Below are 22,189 nucleotides of genomic sequence, written 5' to 3'. Positions count from 1 at the left end.
ATAGTGCGCCAGAACTCTCACCACACATCAGCTATCAGTGGGGAGGAGAGCAGAGTAATGAAGCCAACTTATAGATGGGGATTATTAGGAGGCCATGATTGGTGCTAGTGAATTAGAAATTAGCTGATACCTTCACAACATATGAATATGTTTCTAAAGATTTAAAGAAAATCGTGACATCACTTATGTTTCCATTCATGAAAACTTTTTAGTATATTGCCTATAATTCACTTCCTATAAGATATACCCTCTTGAAGTATCTGAGAGTGTTACTGATAACATAAAAGGGATAGCCAAACTTGAATAGAGTTATAAGGAAGTGAAAGGAGGCTCTGTATCAAATGCATTTTTAATTGGTTCGTTGCTTAGCTGCCCAATCATACAGTAAGGACTGCAAGATACTGTATATAATTAGAGATCAAGAGAGGTGAAGTTTGTCTTGCATGAACTCCCCTGGTACGTTTGCCCCTAACACACAATTTTCCCCTGAGTTTGCAACACCTTCTGTAGGCTATCATACAATACATGCACTGCAGTCTGTACAGCACTTTCTCATGGGAGTGCTTGTGTTAGGGAGGTGAGCTGTTCTATCGATAGCTGGAGATACTTTATCTAGATCAGATGTACTTAGATTAGGCAAAAGTGAAACAACATGGTTTCCAGATTTTACAGTTAATTCAAATAAGCTATAGTTTAAATGTGAGTTAGATAAATAAAATTATATTGTGTGACCAGATGCAGAGACCTATTGAGAGGTATTTTATAAGCAAAGACAATATTATCTTTCCAATAAAATAAACACATTTTCTCTTAAAAAATAGAAAAGTACATGATTTGGCCAGGAACATTTTTAAACATTTAAGGAGTATGAATACTGTAAAAGTACTGTAAAGTACTGTACATTCATATTGTCATGATTTTGGTCTTTCTACAAAGATAGTCAAGGCAAGTAACAATCAAGAATGATATACCAGTCTTTTAAGTTCCTTTTAAGAATATTTTACTTTGAGTTATTGTATTTTAAGCATTGCTCAATAGCAATCATAGGCTGTGCGGTCCAGAGAATGAAAACTGACAGACTCCATTTTTTTATTCCTTATTTCCTTTTTAATTAATGGGGACTCTGCCTGAGCTTTTCATGTGTAGCTTTCACTGTTTTCTGTATCATTCTCTGTTATGACATCATAATTGGTACACATCACTTCTCAAGATGATCTAACACAATCCAGACTGCTTGGTGGCAACCTCTATTTAATTTGTCACACTTCCCATCTCTGACCGCTCTTGAAATTCTGTTAGCCTGCGTGAGCCCAAAAGATGAAAAAAACACTCCAGGCTCTGTTTTGACAGCAAGCACAATGGGTAATTCTTATAAAAGAGGGAAAAAGGAAAAATGACACATACACATATACAGTACACAGACAGTCAGAATTATAGCACAACAAACAGCAAGATAAAATAATGACAAGGGCATTAAGATTAGTTCCTTGCAGGTTTTGTATTGCTAACACTATCTCCTTTCCTTCAAAAATAATCTTTCATTATGCCCACTTCAGTACTTCATTAGACAACAGTACTGTATAAACCCTAGGTTCCCAATGAATAATCCCATTTCTTTTATGAGTAAGCCAAACCATTCCTAATGCTGCGGTCTAATCCCTAATGACTAATATAATTTTTGCAAAACGGGATAGACTTCAAACCTATGATCAGGAAGTCCATAACACGGGACTCGTTTTAAAAACATCCAGCCAAGTGCACATTAATTTTCACATCAATACAATAAAAAAACATTAAGAGACAGTATTAAAAATTGCTACTTTAACACATTATAGTATCTAATGGATTTAAAAGTACTGGATTTTTACAAAAACATCTTTCAAAAGTGAAAACTACAAAGTGCCAAGATGCTAAATAGTTCCCATCTCAAAGTTCAGATTTATCAATTCAAAACACAACAAGTTTTGGCAGTATTTTCTGTTTTTATCTTGCAGTATAAAATACACTTCTGACTCCTCTGACAGATCTGGTACCCTAACCTTCCTGAGTGTTCTGACATTTTGTATGATAGATTTTCATAAGGAGCAGTAACTTGCTGAATTACAAAACAAGTACTAGATTCTAACCAGCTTTCAGACAGATTTTTAAACCTTAAATACGGTGCACCTTTACCAAGAACATTTACTGATAAACCCCATTACAGGTACATAAACTGAAATCAGACCTTTTACTTGAAAACCCAGGCAGCCTGGGGGAAGCTGCTGCTAAGTTTTCACAGAAAGCTGTGAAAGATGGACAAGAAACAATTTAAAAGGATGTCAGGATACTTTTTGATATTATCTGTCATTAAGGTGATGTTTCTATCCGTACTAATCACAGTACGATATCGTGTACAGTAGCATGAGAACTATGAATAGTATCAGTCGTGAAAAATAGTCATACTGCATTTTGTTTTGTACTGAAAACCTGTTAAAATTAATTTTGACTATCAAATCCCTGAAACTAGTTTACTGATAGTATCCCCTCCCCACCTCAGCCAGCATTATGTAGGAGTCATTCCTTAAGAAAATACAATATTATTTTAGCTACAAATCAGACTTGAGAACATTCATTTTGATTGGTCTGCAGCTAAATATATTACAACAGGAAAACGATTGTTTATTAATTACACATGATATGAAAAGTTTGAAACCAGTGTGAATTTTGTCACTGAATATTATAATTTCTTACAGTTACTGTATGTAGTGCTTTTCTGTACACTCCACTCAAAGCACTTTACAGGTAATAGGGATTCTCCTAGACTACCACCAATGTGCAGCACCCACCTGGATAATGCAACGGCAGCCATAGTACGCTAGTACGCTCACCATACTCCAGCAACAGAGTGATGAAGCCATTTCATAAAGCCAATGGGGAATTTGGCCAGGACGCCAGGGAAACATGCCTGCGCTTTTCAAGAAACACCCTTGGATGACCACAGCGAGTTAGGACCTCAGTTTTACATCTCATCGAAAGGACAGCACCATTTTACAGTATAGTGACCCCCTCACTATGCTGGGGAATTAGGATCCACACAGACTGCAAGGTGAGCGCCCCCTACTGGTCCCACTAACACCACTTCCAACAACAACCTTAGGTTTTACCCAGGTCTCCCATCCATTTACTGACCATTCTTATACAGTACGTGCTTAACTTCAGTGGGCTGCCAGCTGTGAGTTGCAGGGTGATATGGCTACGACGAAAATGCTCATCAATGACCTGTTTTTCATTTTAGTTAACACAGATAAAACGCTCACGAAAATAATCCACAATGACAATGACAGAGACTAAATTGCTTTGCATTTTTCTTTGAGTACATTAAGACAAAAGTACGTGCTTTACTAAATTAATTTTTGTCACATGTGCATTTACTTTCTGTCTGGCAAACAGCAGGCTAGCTATATCAGGTGTAATTCCAGGGCTGCGGATGTAGGTGGGCAGCGCAGAGCTTCCGGGCTCCTACTGTGGGAGAATCTCAAGTATCGGGGTGTGCCGTTTTCTGTCCTTTTCTCTTTTGTTTTCTAACTGAACCTCATTTACAGGAAGTCTTTTCCACACCTCATGTCATGAATTCTTATTGTTTGTTAATTGATTTGGACCCAGATAATGATATGTATACAGTACACTGTACTAATTATATTAAATATTAAAACTAGGAAAAAGAAAGCTGCAGAGATGCAAGAAGAGCGTGGTACTTCATGCTTTCAGCTGGGATAAAAAGATCTAGAGTCTGGTAGCTCATAGGATGAGCAAATGAGGAAAAACTATTGTAAAACATTACTGAAGATAAACTGAATGCGGCTACATTATGAGTTGAAAATCTGCAACGAATTTGAGTCGCAGCAACCAGAAACATTTGCACTGAAAAGACGTCTGTTTTTTACATTGTAGCTAGTCAATAAATTAAACAGAAAATTAAGCAAGAATAAACCATATATTCCAGTTTGAATATCAGGAATTACTCAATTTTTTGTCTTGGCTAGAGGTTAATGTTTAAGAAGTAAGCTACTCTTTTAAAATTTGAGAGTTGGTCAAACGCCCTATGCATGCTGCATTTCAGCTTCCTAATGGCAGAAATGTGATTTTAGTTCATATTTCATTTTCACAATTTTAACATGAATCTGTAAAATGCTTTTTGTATATTGGATACCATGTAATAGCCATTAGAAAGGAATGTTCTTTTATTACATGTTCAGTAGTTTGTTTATGTGGCTGGGTGTTTAGCTAACTGAGAAAATATTATCATAGCGCCAACATATTAGAGTGTATGCAGGGATTCCATCTTATTTTTTCAGAAGAATGTGTAGAGTGAAAACACTATGACAGACCTGAAACACAGACCTGTCACTGTGTTAGCATGATACTGGCATGGCGGCATTAGCACTTAGACTACTCTTAGACTATGGTAGTTTTTCGACTGAAATATTATTGCATCAAAAATGGCTAGTTATTAAAAATATTATACCAAAAATATATATATATACATACAACTTGTCCGGTCCAGTTTTAATATTTTTAAGTAGCTCATGCAGACATTCCCCTATAATTATTGCAAATTCAGTATTATCTGGAGCCTCTATTGAATTAAGTTATAATAATATTGCTTTGAAACTTACAAAAAAATCTTATATAAATGTTTGGAATTATCATAATAGTGCCAAAATAGATTTTCGTATTTGGAAAGAACTATAGTACATTATGTCCCTGTATAAGATTATTTATAATTAAAATTAACCCTTTATTGCATGAATATTTCTTGTATCTGATATTTGATTTCTGGGGATCAGTACACTTTAGATTGTGCAACAAAGACTTGTGCTTTTGGCAGAATCGTATCAGATATGTTAAATATTTTCTTAGGAAAAAAAATTATTATACAAATAATGACCAATGGCTTGACTAAAATGTGACTAAATGTTACAGTATGTTTTCAAATGGGATGAGATTTCAAATACATTTCTTTTGTATTTGGGTTTCAAATAGCCATTGTTATCATCCACAGTGCTTTTCAATTTAGCATTTACACCATATTTTGTCCTTCTATCGATTTACAAAACACATTGAGGTGATTTATTTTGATGACACTTCAGTGTTGCAGAACAGATCCCTTATCCTATTTCAGTAAGAGATGAAGAAACATAGCTGAATAAATCAATAGAGTTTTGTCTCTTAGTATCTTTAGATTAACCATTTTTTCAGCCTGTGCCAGAACTTTACAGCAGCACACCTAACTCATTCTTTTTCTTTCTCAGACGTACAGTCAATTAGGTAGAAGCTTTCTGATGCAGATGCTCCTTCATCACTACTACTGTTTTCACTACTTTTGACACTGTATAAAGCAATGGCAACTTTATAGAAACAATATGTAACTGGTGTTAAATTCCAAAATATACAGTTAAGATTATTGAATAGTTATTTAATTAAATAAAAAACAGTATATAAAAATAATTTGAAATGAAACAAAGCAAAAGCCATAGAAACAGATGGAGCACAAAATAAAACTAGTGTATAATAAAGATTTAAGACAGGATTTAAAAGTGATGACTCTAAAATTGGCTATGAGATTCTTCCACAGCCTTGGAGCAATAGAACAGAAGACTCCCATCCTAATAGTCTCCCAAGGTCTGCATTCTAATTTTGTGAACTGAAGGAAAAGCCAGGGTCTAAAGAGTGCAAGTGCTGTGTGGAAGTATAGGGACATAACTGTCCACTGATGTAGTCAGGATCAAAGCATTTAAGCTCTTTAAGAGTCTGCAATACTGTTTTAAATTTTATTGTGCAATCCACAGGGAGCTAGTGCAAGGAACGTAAAACCTGCAGAGATGCTTATGCATTTCAGTTTAAGGTAACATCCAACAAGGTTTCTGAGGCTGGTTGTACCTGTTATGTACCTACAGTATTATGAAAGTATGGATAATCTAGCAAGCAGAGCATTATGGTCATCACGCTTGTAAAAGACAAATACGTCCTTTGGCCCCAGTGGGCAGGAAATTTATGATGTGAACTCCTCTATTTGTGTAGGATTCTGTAGGAGGATTGCAAAACCTTACCGTGCTCTGGGCAAGTCTGCATCGTCCTTCCGCCAGCGCACAGAGGGCTGGGGGTCTCCTTGGACCTGGCACCGGAACTCCACTGCCTCATCCTCCAGCACTATCTGGTTGATTGGCCGCCTCAGAAATGTAGGCCGCTCTTTACAACACAACAAATACACCATACAGTTAACATGAAGACCTCATCTGTGCTTAAAAAAGAGTTTTTAAATGCCTGTTTTTATATATAACTAAGGAATGTACGCACCTCCATGATGTGTATTTGGTTTGAATCAAGACTAGGATAGAGGCAAATAATACATAAAAAATAAATGATAACACTTAGACCTGAAGCAGTCATTTTAAGAATATAAAACACAATAAAGGCTACAAATGAAAGATGATCCACCTAGATTATTTGGTAGCTAGTAGCTAATTGATCCAAAAACCTAATCTAGTAATTGGTTGAAAGAAAACAGGGTATCATCTGCAACAGACTCATACTACCCTTTGTGCAACCATCTTGGTTTTCAAATATAACTTTCAGTATATGTGACTTATGGGGATAAATGTTCATGTACCTTTCTGTGCATACTGTAGATACTAAATATTCCCATGAACGATGTGCCACAAGCTTGTGGTCAAGTACATGGAAACTGCTTTTATTTCTGAAATAATGGGGCAGGGTAGCCATTTGTTTTCCAGAATACATTATTTTTACTTTGATGTCTAAATGGTCAGAAGTTAACACCTTGAGAAGTGTAAAGCCAGTATAATAACAACAGTATTGCCTGCTACAATGCCTTTAAATCAACATTTTAAATTATTTGTATATGATAATTTTATTTTACATTCTGGTTTATAAATTACATTTAAAATGTTAATATATATAATATTAAGAATATATATGAAAAATGATTTTAAATATTGCATAAAATACAAAGTGGGGGACTGATCAACTCTTATAGGAATTGTTTAATTCAATATTTCTGCTGAAGAGAACGTCACAACTTACTGAATCAAGAAGTGCACTTACTTTTTCACACAAAATTCACTAAACAAACCTGAAAGCTATATATATAACATGGTGTTCCTATATTTAAGTGGTCAGTTGGTGGGGGTAGTTGGGAACTGAAGTAAACCCTCTCCAACCTGCTGAGTAAAGGGTATTGTTTGTGTGCTGTAGCTCCCCCGAAGCTGTGCGGCTTTATAGTGAGTGTTGTAAAGCTCACTAGCTGATGCCTTGAGTGTTGTTGTTTGAGCTGAGGGCTGGCAGTGTGAAAGGAAGCAGGTGGCCTGACAGTAGATGTTTCAGAGGACACGTGTGTTGTCTTTGGCTCTTCTGAGATGAATGAGCTAATTAGCAGTCACTAATTTAGAATCAAGGCATACAGTGGAAACTAATCCTTGATATTATATTAGTCCTAGCTATAAATAATCGAAAGAAGTTGAGGAAAACCAAAAACAACATATGAAATGTAAGGGATATGATGAAACAAAATTACATTAATGGCAAAGTTTACCAAAAATGTTCCTAACTTGTCACATATTTATATTCTACTCATCTGGTAAATATAAGTACGATTTTTGACCATCCAAATAAAAATAAAATCTCTCCATGATGCAAGGGAAATCAGACTGGTCTTCACAAGAGAAAACTTGCATCATAAAGTCAGATGAAATTTTACTTCTGGGCAAATTCACTATGTGAAAATGACCATAATTATCAATTACCACGGATGGCAGCGTGCTCTATGAAACCACAGTTCTGTAAGGTCCTTTACCTTCATAACAAAGCCAATTAGTTTTCATTTAAAAAGCCATTTGAGTTATGAGAGGTAAAGATTAACACTGTACCAATCTGTGTGTGCCATTTAACACTTATTAATGGAAGTCGATTAGTCACACGATTAAATAGTTAAAGTCCCATGCATTTCAAAGGAAAGTCAACTCATTTATAAATCTGTCTTTTTCAATCACTGTGGTGGGAGCTGAACTGAAATGAAAAGCCTTGTCCTGTGAAAGGGCTGGCAGGATACAGAACTGTGTTTGTTCTAATGAGAGAGACCAGATTTGCCAACATGCTAGTGCTAGGGAAACTAGAGAAGAGCAGACTCTTACCAAACACTGTGAGTTGTGCTGTTTCACTGTCTCGTTCCCCAACCATGTTGGTTCCCACACAGACATACATGCCTGCATCGCTTTTCCTGGTGTTGGAGATCATGAGCTTCCCACCTCGGATCTATTACACAGAGAAATGCAATGAACTTCCAGAAAGGTCAAGCTGCAGTAGTATGAATGGACAAGAAGCTTATGCACCTAACCCAAGCTAGTGAACCCTTATCTCAACACTGTTGGCCTATGGAAAACCTTTTCCTTTCTGAACAAGCTTTGACAAATATATACAGTATATTATATAGGGAAATTCAAGTGGGAACATGTGTCAGGCTGCAAAGTTAAAAGTAGAGGTTAATTTAATGCTGAAAAAAAGAACACTGTTGAACCTTCCTCAGCATGGAATGAAAATAAAGAAATGCATAGTTTTTAAACTATATTAATTTGTGTGTAACAAAATTGCAAAATTGCATTGTGTGCAATATTAAAATGTTACGTTTCAACAAGTAAAACAATGTTAATCAATTTAATTAATGGTAATAATCTTAATGTTAATAAAATTAGTTATTCATCCTGGCATCTTTCATAACAATTCAAAATGTTAAACAAATGGTGCAAAAAGCTGTATCCAAGCTTATTTCAAACTAGCTTTGTTTTCTTCAGGCTGGCTCAACCAGCAACAGAGACAACAGAGACAATGGCAAGTAAGAAAATGGGATGGTGACATCTTATTTCCAAATTAATGTTGTTCATAGTGTCAAATTAACAAACAAGCTGCCAAAATGTCTCATAAAGGAACACTTACTTCATAAGCACTTACCGTAATCCTGTCTTCCTTATCATCAATGCGCACTTTATCTTTCTTCCAGTAGATTGTTGGCTCTGGGTGTCCACGAGGGGGCTGGCATTCCAGAATAGCAGGTTCTCCAGCTGCCACAACAACATCAGTAGGGTTCTGTCGGAAGTCATCCCGCAGCACTGTGGAAAAGTAGAAAAAAGTAGGTAAATTCATCAAAGCAAATCAAATCCGGTGTTATTATTTTAGGATTGATGGTGTCCCAGATACTTCTGTCACCAGTATGTGTACACACAGCTGTGAAAATGTCTTATTCAAAAACAATAGCTATTGTGCTTGTACAGTAAGAATCAGTAGGCTAAAAGCAGTGTGGAGTTTAGTCAACAGAATCTCCCCAAAATAGTAATTAAAGGTAAAGTGGACTAGCAACCAAAACAACAAAAAAGTACTCAGAAACATAAACATCTCCTGTTTTTTTTGGTAAACACTTGCACTTAAACAATAACACGCTTAATTTAGGATTTTCAGAAGATTTCAATGTTAATGAATACAGTATTTAAAAATGTGCTAAACACAAAAACAATTTCAGTGTTTAATAAAACATTGTATAAACATTAGGGCTAGAATTCCCAAACTATGATTGAACGAAATCATGTTATTTCTTTCTAACACAGTAAATTCTGCTGGAGGTATTATAAAGATTAGTCTTGCATATGCAGTTGTACAATGAAGGCCCTCATATTGTGCCATCCAAAAGGATGCTATGCCCTGTTTTCTAGAAGAAGCTAATGCAAAATTAATAAGCATGATCTGCCATGTCCCCTGAATTTTAGATCTTCAAGTGAAATCCCACAGAAGTAATCAGAGATGTTTCGGAACCCCACCTGAGGGCCAGAAGCAAATGTGAAAGACTATAAGGAGAGCAGAATACTGTAGATACTTTAAACAGAACATACAAAATTGCAGATACAGTATACAGAAATACACTATAATAATTTACTGTTAAATATTCGCTCTTCTGCACAAGTTATGGAAACTAAGGTTATTATGACCAGTGTGTAGGAGCTGCTATTTTAGGCACAAAGATAAATGCAAAGACAATAACCTACAATGGTCATAAAAACATAAGAACATAATATAAGAACAAGAACATAACATAAGAACATCAGAACATAATGGTAATTTCTTTGGCCATCTTTTGCATTTCTCTGACATTCAGATTTGTTGATTTTTTAATGTGGTTATTTTCTTAGAAACATCCATTCATTGCCAGTAAAAGCCAAAGCATCCCTCCAGTGCTACAGTGAATGCAGGAAAAATTAGCTACTTCTCATCATTAAACCAGTTTTTGGGATGACCTCACCTGCACAGAAAACTTCAGTCTGCAAATACCCCAACATCTAATCCCTGTGGAATAACGCCTTACATTTTCCACAAGTTGTACATTTGAAACTAGTCCTGAGAATTCCAAATCAAAACCAGTCTTCCTAAATCGCAGCCATGAGGATTTGGCTTTGCAGACAAATAGAAGTAAAGTGGAAGTGTTTGAATGCTAAATGAAGAGCTACTTGCCAGGTTCTTATGCAAATCCCATTGGTGTAAAGAGGGATTTAGACAAGCTAACAGGCCCCAGTGCGCTCCAGTGTGATTCCCAATTCACCAAATCCTTAACAAGTGAGGCACACAAAAATGCATACATGTATAAATTACACATATACACAAAACAAAAGCTTTAGCCCCCATAATCCAATATGTATAACAGTTAATTTTGCAATGTATATAAAACCAACACACTATCGTTGTGTCTTGTAAAAAGATGAACATTTTACATTATTTTCTTTTGTTGATTGATAAAAAGTATCTGAGACTCACCCATCCCCCATGCCCCAAAAGCTTAATACACTGATCAGACTAAAAACAATATTAACAGACTGAAGCTAATTGTAATTAAATAGACACATCAGTCCACAGCAGTACAGTACTGTATGTGATTTGTTTTGGCATGATTATTCCAAGCATATAAAATAAATGATTGCTGCTTTGCTACACCAGTATAGTTATAACCTTGGCCATTTAAGGTATCTTAGACAATTAGTAGCTCACTGCAGGCGTGAGTAATCTGTTCAAGAGTTCCTGAATTAAAATCCAACTGACCTACTAATGTCATTACTGTAGTTTTTATTTTTGTATTTGCTTATTTCTTGTTCATTAATGTTTAGATTTTACCTTTGAACAAACATTAGCCAAAAAAAAAAACATTCTGACCTCAAGTGTCTTATGCAATTGTCAGAAACCTCTCATAAAATGTAAATAATGTTACAGAGCACAATTATGAGAAAACACCAACCAATCTTAAAATGATCAGCAAATTAGTATGAAAGTTCTAAAATAATTTTTTAAAATGAATAAATGGTTGTATATCATTTTCACATTATAAAAACAGGTTAATTCTTAAATTGTACCTATAATTTCGGTTCCATAAAAAGGTTGATCAATTTTGGTTTCATTCTCCATACATAACACTTATTTGACTTTGATCATCGTTGTGATATTAAAACATAATACTTCTTGAATTCTAAATATGTACAAAATATCAACTATTTTTAATGCTCCATTGCAAATTTGGGTATACACATTCAAGCAGAATTCTGATCATCAGTACTTTTACTTTACAAATTGTACGTCCTAGGTGTCTTCAGAATGAACGAAAAGAGGAACATTTCTGAAAGGCAGAAGTAGAAATACATACTATAAAGCAAGATGCTATTACATTTTTCAGACAGCAATGTGGCTGCATTGCTGGTGGAATGCTATGCTTATTTTATCCCACAAATCCATGCTGTTTTTTTCTTTTGTGCTACTTCCTCTGTGTAATGAATGAATCATGAGAATACCCTTCATCTAAGCCATACTGGAAACTACAACAGATCCCCACTGCAAATAAGCTTAAAGTAGTAATCTCCTGCTGAGGACCCTTGTCTCTCTGCTTCACCATAGGGCTCCCAGAGGTTTCCCTGCACAGTAATGTCATGTGCCCTTTTTATTAAAAAAATAGTCATTTCTAAAGCAATAAAACCTATTTTGACTACAAATGCAAAATATTGAACTGAAATACTGAAAGTACTGAAAAAAAGGCAGTCAACATTTCGAGAAATTTCTTCTTCTGCCACATTGTTGGAGTTTTTTAAGAAACAGCTGAATGAGATCCTCAGATCAAATTGCTAAAAACTACCAAACAGTTTAGAAAGGCCAAAGGGCCAAACCTCCTGTTTGCCAGGATTTGCCAGCAGTAAGGAAGTACAGTGCATGGAAACAAATAAAAGGCATTGATTGTTTGGTCCACTTTTTAAAATTAAAATAAACTATTTATTCCATAGTTAAATCTAAAATCTAAAATAAAGTTAAATCTGAAATCACCTATTTTAAGACTTATAAGGAATCACAGCTATGCTATGCCTCTACTTCACAGAAAGAAATAGTACTTGTAAACATTCTTCTGATATAATTTGCAAAGCAATGTATCTGCAAATTCCACAGTGTCTCATAGCAGAGTGAGCACTGACTGTAGAATCATCACCACTTACACTGATTTCTTTGCAAACCTGAATAAAATCAAAGGGATTACCGTTTTGATTGATTTTGATTAATGCCTGACTAATTAATCCACCTAACACTTAGTGGGTCCTGAACAAAATCCTGGCAAACAGGAGGAGGCCATTTGACCCATCGAAACTGTTTGGTAATTTTTAGCAATTTGATCCGAGGACCTCATTAAGCTGTTTCTTGAAAGAGTTTTGGCTCTAACAATGTGGCTGGGTTACGTGTTCTGTACTATAAAAGTTCTTTTAGTTTTACAGTGTAGGACATTCCTTTGAGCCCTTTGGTATTCAGTAACTCTTTTCTGGCCCAGTTCCAGAGCAGCAATGTCTTTTTTTATAATGTGGTGACCAAAACTGTACACTGTATTCTAAATCAGGTTTTACTAGTGCATCATAAAATGTTAACATCTCTTGATGTAAATTCTATGCTATTAAGTATCTTAGCAATTTCTTTTAATTGTTTCTATACATTGTCTAGAAGACATACATTTGTGAACATGGATGCCTAACTGTTTTTATAAGTATCCTCTTCAAACATTTTGATTGTTTTTGATATGTGCATCTAATACTTTTTACAGGTGTCTGTTAAACATAATCTCAGGTGTTTGGCCTATCTTGAATTTGATCTATTTAAATGATTTTGCCTTGTATAAAGCATATGCCAGTAATCTTAATTTTGTACTGTATGCAAATTTGATTACTACTTAATAACTACACCAAAATTTAGATACAGTAATTGCCACAAATGAAAAACATCAGTTGTGTTAGTAAAGTTCCCTGTGATACTCACGTAATTACATTGCCCCAAATAGAACTTCAGAGTACTGGAACAGCAGTTAGATCTTTGAATTTCAGACCAGAGGGTCAGAATTGCAAATACTAAATGGGAACCTTTTGCTGTACTGTTGCTGTGCTACAGCAACGTTCTTCATTGAAATCGCTTTTTGTGAATGTCTTGCTGTATAATAAGGTCTCCATGTCAACAGCTCTCAATTGACTCACTTGGTTAAAAAAAAGAATTATGAGAAAAAATCAACTAGTAACTTGAACCTGGAACAGGTTTGAATCTGTCCTCTGAGCAAGTACTAGTACCAGAGAAATCCCTGGGCCATTTTTAAGGCAAAGGAAGACACAAGCACATCTAAATGTTAAAATATACTAAAATACAAAAGCTGTGTATTTTTTTAATCATCATGCTTAAACTTAGAATCACATTCAATCTATAAAAGATCTGCAACTTTGTAGAGACAGTACACAAAAATATTGTTTTATTTTCCACAGAATGTTAACTGGTGTAATTGTAATGCAAAATATTACTATATTAATTGAAATCACTGAAAAGACTGTTGAAAGAAGCAGCATAGACTATCACAATGCAGGGATACCAAATGGCAAACAACAATTGATCAAAAAACCCAATGTGGCAAATTGCTATATTCATCTTTGAATTTCAAATGAAAATTGAATGTTTGTTACCTACAGGACATCTCCTAAAAAGGCACTTGCTTGAGATATTGTTTTAATGTCCAAATTAAACAGGCAAAAATGGTAAAGTCAAAACATTTCTGTGTGTCGGTAAATGCAGCTGACAAAGGTTTGTTGCAGCACAGCATTAGAAACCCTTGCAGTCTGTGCACCTGGCACAGTCGTAGAAAGGTCTCTGCTACCACGGAGACCACCAGCAACCAGCACCTGCCAGACTAGGCCAGAATCCAGACTACAGTCACCAGTGTCACATAACACAAGGCGAAAGGAAAACCAGGTTAAAATCCTCCATCCTGGACTTGTGGTTTCATAACATATTGCTATTTTAACACATAAAATAACCACACTTTAGACTTACCAAAATAACTATAGGCCCCAACATTTCTGCCATAATCCTATGGCCTTCCATGAATATAGCAGGCCTTGGAAACCCATCTTTATAGGATTTACATTAACATGATGATTACAAATAACCATCTGTCTGGTCCTACTTTTTCAATCTGTCCCTTGGTCCCCCGAGTCTCTTACTGATGGTCAAACAGCAGAGCCTAGAAGGAAGAGCTCCTGACCTGTCAGAAGCTACAGAATAATTGCATTCTTATCCCTCCAGAATCCACAGCTCTTTTCTTGAAACATATTGGACCTCAGAGAAAGACCAAGGCCTATTAATATATTTTCCCTTCCTTAAGCAAATGGCATTGACTTTCAGCATAGCTGCATCTGTCATTCTGGCTGGAGGCAAGAAATTCAGAATCCTGCTCAATTGTGGTATTCAGTTTGTTTGTTTTTTTATTTTTAGACTAAGGAGAAAAGCTAGTGCATTTTTGAAGCCATTGGATCACAATGTACCACTGCAGACAAAACTCTGCAGACAAAGCTGCTTTCATTATGTGCTGAATTCTCTTATACAGTATGTGTAAGAAACGCTTGCTACAGTAAAGGTACTGTAGACAATTGAATGATTTTCAGTTAAAAAACATATTGCTGCATATTGATATTAAGATTGTGACAAAGACAATAAGATTATTTTGCTATTACTGTTTCTGCTGGTAACACCTTGAAACTCATAATGACGGACATAGAAATGATTAAATGCAGTTTTTGTGAGTTTGAAAAATACAACACTGTAATGAATGTTACAGCTAAGCACATATACAACATGACCTGAACTAGATAGACCTGTCTTAAATTTGATCTTTTTCACCCACACTCACATATACAGTATGTCATAGGCAACAGTCTAACTGATCCTCATTCTCCATTATCTTTGCCTTGACTTCAGCTCCTAAAGGTTTGCACATGCTATGTAAATAGTATCAACAGTACGGTGCTCTCACATCTGACTCAATATCCTTGAGGTAGACAAGTACACAAGCACATTGCTAATAAAAAAGAAATAAAGTTAGGAAGAACGGGGTGGAGGAAAGTAAAGCAGTTACTGTCCTCAGCAAACATATTACCCATGTAGCCTACTGCATGACAAAAACAGGTTTCTTGAAAAAAAGATGTGTTAGGGAGTATGTTGTCTACATATATTGAAAGTTAAATTGTACATTACATCTGTTTCGCTTAAAAACTATTTTGCTTGAAATCTGAGAAAACAAACAACAGGCTGTAAGTCTGTACATGAATGTTGCTAAAGCCTGGCGAATGGAAATGTTATAAAGGTATCTGGTGTAGTTTTTCATGGTAATGAGAAATGACATTCTTTCATGTTTACAAACTATTGAATACATCTTTTTGGATGAATTCTACAGTACTTTCAAGCAACCACTTAAAAGTGAAACACACTTTTACATGTGTTTTATGGGCAAAAGATCTGCAGATACAATGCTGCTTGGTTTGTGAACCTGTAGGTTTGTAGGTTTTTAAATGTTACACTATGAAATTAAATGTTAAAAATATGAAATATTTTTAATGATAACTAGTCATTACTTTCCAAAAAAGAAATGGATTAAAATGTACCTACAAGTTATGTATTGTTTAGAGAAATTGATGCATGTAACAGAAAAAGAAATGGGTAAATAAGAATTATGTATGTGCAAAAGTAAGTGAGCCATAAGCTCAGTTAATAAGGTAAGTATGACCAGGCGCTAAAATAATTGGGTAGCAAGTTAAGCAATAAAAGAGCAATTCACCAGGACAAAATTTGGGAGCCCCTCTGCTACAGTATATTAAAGTAAGAAACCTAATCAATTTGGTTTTACCCATACAGATTAGTGTAATGCATCATGCCATGATCTAAAAAGACCTCATATGACCTCATGAGGAGTGTTGTACTGTAAGCTCTCAATATTCTTGAAAGCATTATAAAACCAAAACAACCTATTTTGGAATTCATCAGTCTACTTTAAGACAAAAAAAACTACAAATGGAGAAAACTTAAGACCATGGTGACTCTACCCATACGTGGGCTTCCTTTAAATCTATCCCACAGAGCAACAAGAAAACTCATTCAGAATATCCAAATAAACCCTAGGACCACAACCAAGGATCTGTAGGCCTCTCTTGCTGCAGCTGATGTTCATAACTCATAAATATGACAGAAGCTGAATAGCAATGGCATTAATAGAAGGTTAGCCAGGAGAAAACCTTTGATCTCGAAAAAGAACATCCCTGATCATCTTAAGTTTGAACAAGACCATTTGGATGATCCTGTAGATTTTTGGAAGAATGTTCTCTGGATGGATGAGCCTAAAATTGATCTTTTTGGTCACTACATTGTCAAACATAGTGGTGGGAATGTCATGGTTTGGGGCTGCTTTTCTGCCCATGGACCTGGACGACTCGCCATCATTGAGAGAACTATGAATTCAGAGTCATACTAAAACATTCTGGAAGAGAATGTCAGGCACTCTGTCCATGAGCTGAAGTTGAGTCAAATAAAGTGTCCTCCTCATGACAATAACTCTAAACGTTCCAGCAAATCTACCAAAGAATGGATTAAGAGGAAGAAAGTATGTGCTTTGGATTGGTCAAAGCAGGCTGTTCATGCAAGACAGGCAACAAATCTAGAGAAGTCGAAGCAGTTTTGTAAGGAAGAATGAGCAAAAATTCCTCAAAGCAGATGTGAGGGACTGACTCATAACTATAGGAAGTGTTTGGTTGGTGTCACAGCTATTCACACCATTTACTGAATTAAAACGTTCACTTGCTTTTTCAAATAGGGATCATTAGGTTTATGTTATTCTGTTAAATAAACATGTTTTAATAAATAATGAAACAATATATATATTTGTATTTATGTTTGTTATTTGGGTTATCTTCATTAAATATTGGAGTTAAGATAAAAGGTTATCTAAGAAGTACGAAAGATGAAGGCTTCACATGCTTTCAAGCAGCATTATGTTTGAAATGATAGATTCCATATATTTGAATATCTTTGCTTCACAATATACATGGGAAAGACCAGTACAGTATATATATAAAATACTTATATAATTTTCTGGTGTAGTATAAATCTGAAAGAAACACAAATGGCAATTCCTCCTCAAACCCTCCTCACTCATACAGCTGAAAGCTACAAGGCATCACAAGCTAGGCATCAGAATTCCTAATGTTATTTTTTTCATTAAAATTATTAGGTAATATGCAATGCATGTATTTTCTTGTAGGTCAAGGTGGAATATTCTCTAAGGATTGAAAGAAAAGTAAAGGGCCCCAAGCCATTCCAAGCACCGGCAAATCTACTGTACACTTGTCTCTTCTGGTTAAACCAATCATCTTCATCTCACATGTGAGTGTGTTTATCTGTCTGTCCTATGATGGGTGGATGTCCCATCCAGGGTGTACCCTGCCCTGCAACCAATGCTTGCTAGGCTTGTCTCTGGCTTCCCCACAACCTTGAATTGGAAGTAGTGGGTAGAAAATGGATTTTATATACTGTAAATGTTCTCAGTCTGGGGGACTTAACAAACCATTGAAAGTTACAAAAAGTGATGCCATATTTAAACCGGGGGTATATAAGGTAATGCATATATTTAAAAGTGGACTTTTAATGCCTTAAATGTCTTAGCTGGATAATTTCAAACATGATTGAACATATTTAAGTTTTGTGCTTGACATGTACGCATTGTTAGAATTTGTTAAGAGCATGATAGCATCTTGTTTGCAAGCTATATATTTGTTATAAAACTTGTACTAGTGAACTGCTGAGAAAACCTAAATTTGCAAGAGATCATTTATCTGACCTGGTTGCTCAAAGGAGAACATTTTCATTTTTCTTACTGTACTTTCTTACCTTTTTAATACTTTTTATGTTCAATGTGTTTATTGGATTTTTACAGAAGACAAAAAATATTATATGATACCTAACTGGCAAACTGTTCTTAGAATGCTGTTTGCTGTCATCATAATCTTCATCAGCCAACACAGATCCTTTCCATTCAGGGGCTCTTGAAAACCTCTACTGGGTATGTTTTAGGCTCTATAATCCAAAGTCTTCTGGTATGAATCCAGACTATATCCTTCACCAGAAACTCAGATCAATAGCAGCAGCACATAACTTGATCTGTGGTTAAATGGAATTTAAAGTTCATGAGTTTCCTTGGCTCACCATGCTACAGTGACCTCATGTGGCAAGCTGTGTGCCTCTGGTTCAATCAGCCAGAGGCATGTCATTGTCTTTTGCAGGACATCTATTTGTTCTGTGTACTTGAAGTGTCATAAGAAGAAAATGTCCTTCCAGACAAGTGGAAGAAAAGTTTGCATTGTCTTCATTTCGCCCAAGCTATTATAAAACTTTCATGCCTTTTTTATTTGCAGATGATTAATAAAAAATATTTGTGTCAACAAAAAATGGCATTGGACAAAGCTGACATTGGGAAAGTATAAGGAAACTGTATGGTAAAGAAAACATGTATCCCAATATAGGCAAAACACACACTATAATTAAAAGAAAACATTTCTTAACATCTGTCTTAACAAATAATTCCAGCAACCGTGTCTTGCAGGATTGGTTAGTTTATATAACAGCTAAAAGAAACCCTACATTAAAAATGACTGGCAAAAGGAGGACAAACATGGAGTAAGTGAAAGTATCCTGTTTCTGTTCAACAGACATGTGCTATCTCCATTTTACAAGCTCTTACTTAGAGTGGGAATGGGCTTGAAAAAGAAAGAGGATAACACCAGGGGGGGATTAAACCAAATAATGCCTAATCACAGTCACATAGAGAGAACTGCTCTGCTCAATCATAAGATCGACAAAGCCCCATCAGACTGCACTATCAGGTTGTGAACTGATCAGCAGGTTGTCAGAGGGTGCCATTCCTACTGGGCTCCTGGAGGAGCTAAAGGGCATCATTAACAGATATTACAGATAATAGTGGGACAATGGCTAGCAAGACACGCTGTATCTCAAAAGATTACACATTGATTTCACCCTCCCCCAATACCTTTCCTCCACACTTCAGTTTCCCCAACAATTATCTCTCTGGAATGAATTCTCAACTCAATTGTTAAAATTCCCACCAGCAATCTCATTACCTTTCTGCAATAAATCTGTCGTAGTATCAGTATTTCTGACAGTTTAATAGATGAGAATGGAGCAAACTAACACCACATGACTCTCAAATGAAGCCTTTGCTTCTGATTACTGTGACTTTATTTTTTGTATTCACAAGACCATCTTCCTAGCTCAGATTTCAGGAGATTTAGAGAACTATTCGTATGGCCGTGCAAGTGCCTAGAGCACTGTGTGGCCTTGGCTGAGTAATGATAGCCGGCCAATGAGAACGAGTTAGATGGGCTCAGAAAAGAGAGTTACTAACATGTATTTATGCAGGGTATGGGGTATTGGTTTGCATGATTTGGGCTTTGACATCTCTCCCAAACTTTTCTAAGCTCCATCAACCATTAGTTTCCTTAGACAGAGCTTTCCAGTCACGTTTCGATGTCGTTGTGATTCATACATGCTATAGCATGCACATCTTTGGATAAAGTTCAAAGGAAGCAAGTATTATTATTTTGTTTGGCTTATGCTTTCATTCAAAGAGATTTACAGTGCTTATAATTACTTGTTTTTTCATTTTTTATAATTTGGTATCTGGGTTTGCTGGAATATTGTGGGTTAATAACACTGCCTTGTACAGCATCTAGGTTTTGAATCCACCTGCTCCTGACCAATGTTCCCTATAATTTTTAATGGCTTGTGTGCACAAAAATTCATGTTGTGCAATTTTTTTCCCCAGTGACAAAAACTTGTGTGCACTAAATGGAGTGTATGTAAAATTGTAAACCTGAAATTATTTTTGGTTAATATAGTCATTCACATAGAAGCATGGAGATCCAAAAGAATGGAACGAGCCCAGTCATAGAGACTGAGTGTCGAGCGAGCATGAGCAGTGAGGTACAAGACTATGAGAGCATAGATATCGATTATCAAGTAGCAATAATAATGCACACAGGCAAGTTTGGCCTCTAGCAGCCAGTCTCGTGGTCAATTTAGCATTTTTCAATTGACGACCATGTTTGTTTTCTTATTATCATACTTTTTTGGAATTTAATTTTTTGTACGCAGTTCAATTTCCTGTGTGCGCTGACTTCATAACCTGTGTGCTCACGCACACGCACACAGCTTAGAGGGAACATTGCTCCTGACCCAGTCAGGAGCCCAGAGTTCTACCCTTTACTACATTACATGTTAGCACGGTAATTAGTTTACCAACAGTACTGGGAATTCAGATTCAATTCCTGTCTGAGGCTGCTTCCCCCATCAAAACTACAACAACTTGCTTTGCAAAGGGACTACCCAGTTTAAACTGACAAAGTCTCAGAAAATATGTTTACAAACAACTGCAGCTTTACGTTTGATAAGTGTTGTGATGATTATTTTTAATCACCCATGTACAACATAAAAACATTTCTTTTTGAGTCACTTATTTGTACTATGCAGTTCAGTCTAACAGAGAACACTCACAAAGTCTACCAAAGATGAAATATACTTAAGTGAACCAGCAGACCTGGTTAATGAAGTCTGTGTAGAGAGAAAGTTAAAAAAATAATTCAGAAACAGAGTCTCAGCAAGGAAAAAAAACAAATTATAGACTCCATAGACTATGTCAAGCTTTCTTCATCATTAAATGAAGACTTTAAACTTTTTGCTCTCTAGGCTTCAGGAAATGGTTAAAATTATGCTAAATTCAAAACCATTTCTAATCAGATTGAAGGCTTGCCAAAAGCTACAGCATACTGATAACTGTCTTCATAATACACAGTTTCATTAATCACTAGCAGTTTTTTTAAGTATATAAAGCCCTAAGTGCAACAGCACAGTCTAACTTAGACTGAGTTGCTGCAATAGAGATGAGGTCCGACAATGACCTTTTAAGAGAAAATAAGCAAAATCGAGACCTCCAAACTTGTCAAATGTCTAACAGCACACTGCTATTGAGGGATGTCTCCATGAGAGCCTAAACAAACACTCATTAAAGTTCTCTCCTTTCAAAGCTAATTTTTCAAAACGAGCAATAATTTGAGCTAATGAGACCCCCTGGCCAATACAGTAATGACAATAATACACACATTGATAGAGATCATGTTGGTCGCCATGCCCAGGAAAATGTGTGTGCTCATTCTGAAACAATATAATTAACTCTTAATGAACCTCCCCTTCCCCCTTGAAATTCAATTTAGCCTAATCCCTGGTTTATGGTAATGTATAGCTCATTAAAATGTTAGTTAAAAACTCATTAAAATGCTCACTAAGAGGTAATGGCTTCATTATATTAATATGAAGTAAAGAGAAAAAAGACAAGGAATAAGAAGAAAAAAGGACTGCTGTCTAATCACCTATAAGTGACTAAAACAGAATACATTTGCATGATAATAGAAATGGACAGTTTGTAGAACTGTATAATTAACAGTTGTACTGTAAACTAAAGACGCATTTTCCAAAATATTTCAAATTCCCTCTCAACTTTACGCTTCTTCATTTTCTTATAATTGGCAGGCAAAGAGAAGCATAGTTATGTTGTGAACCTGGAAAAAGCTACTGAAAATTCAAGAGGTCTTTGTATCTGAGGAGACAGCAGCATTATATCCACAAAGTGTTATGGAAACAATATGAATCATAGGAAATGTCTTTTTTGCTAAAAATCCAGTTCAATAAATAGTACATTAAACTT

At 35.7% G+C, this 22,189-nt stretch overlaps 1 protein-coding gene across 1 annotated transcript in view; it reads right to left on the bottom strand.

The window, feature by feature from the left end:
• Window positions 1–10,855, bottom strand: part of robo2 (roundabout, axon guidance receptor, homolog 2 (Drosophila)) — a 134,369-nt gene extending 123,514 nt beyond the window's left edge. The window contains exons 1-4 of the mRNA XM_088919966.1: window positions 10,852–10,855; window positions 9,004–9,161; window positions 8,190–8,310; window positions 6,090–6,228 (exon numbers count right to left, since the gene is read on the bottom strand). Coding sequence (XP_088776092.1) covers window positions 6,090–6,228; window positions 8,190–8,310; window positions 9,004–9,161; window positions 10,852–10,855 — 422 coding nt within the window. The remainder of the gene's footprint in view (window positions 1–6,089; window positions 6,229–8,189; window positions 8,311–9,003; window positions 9,162–10,851) is intronic.
• Between the last annotated feature and the right edge of the window lie 11,334 nt (window positions 10,856–22,189).

Source organism: Atractosteus spatula, chromosome 7 (genome assembly GCF_055471065.1).
Source record: "Atractosteus spatula isolate fAtrSpa1 chromosome 7, fAtrSpa1.hap1, whole genome shotgun sequence".
Classification (NCBI taxonomy): Eukaryota; Metazoa; Chordata; class Actinopteri; order Semionotiformes; family Lepisosteidae; genus Atractosteus; species Atractosteus spatula.
Note: the sequence above shows the minus strand (reverse complement) of the source record. Positions and strands in the feature narration are given on the sequence as shown.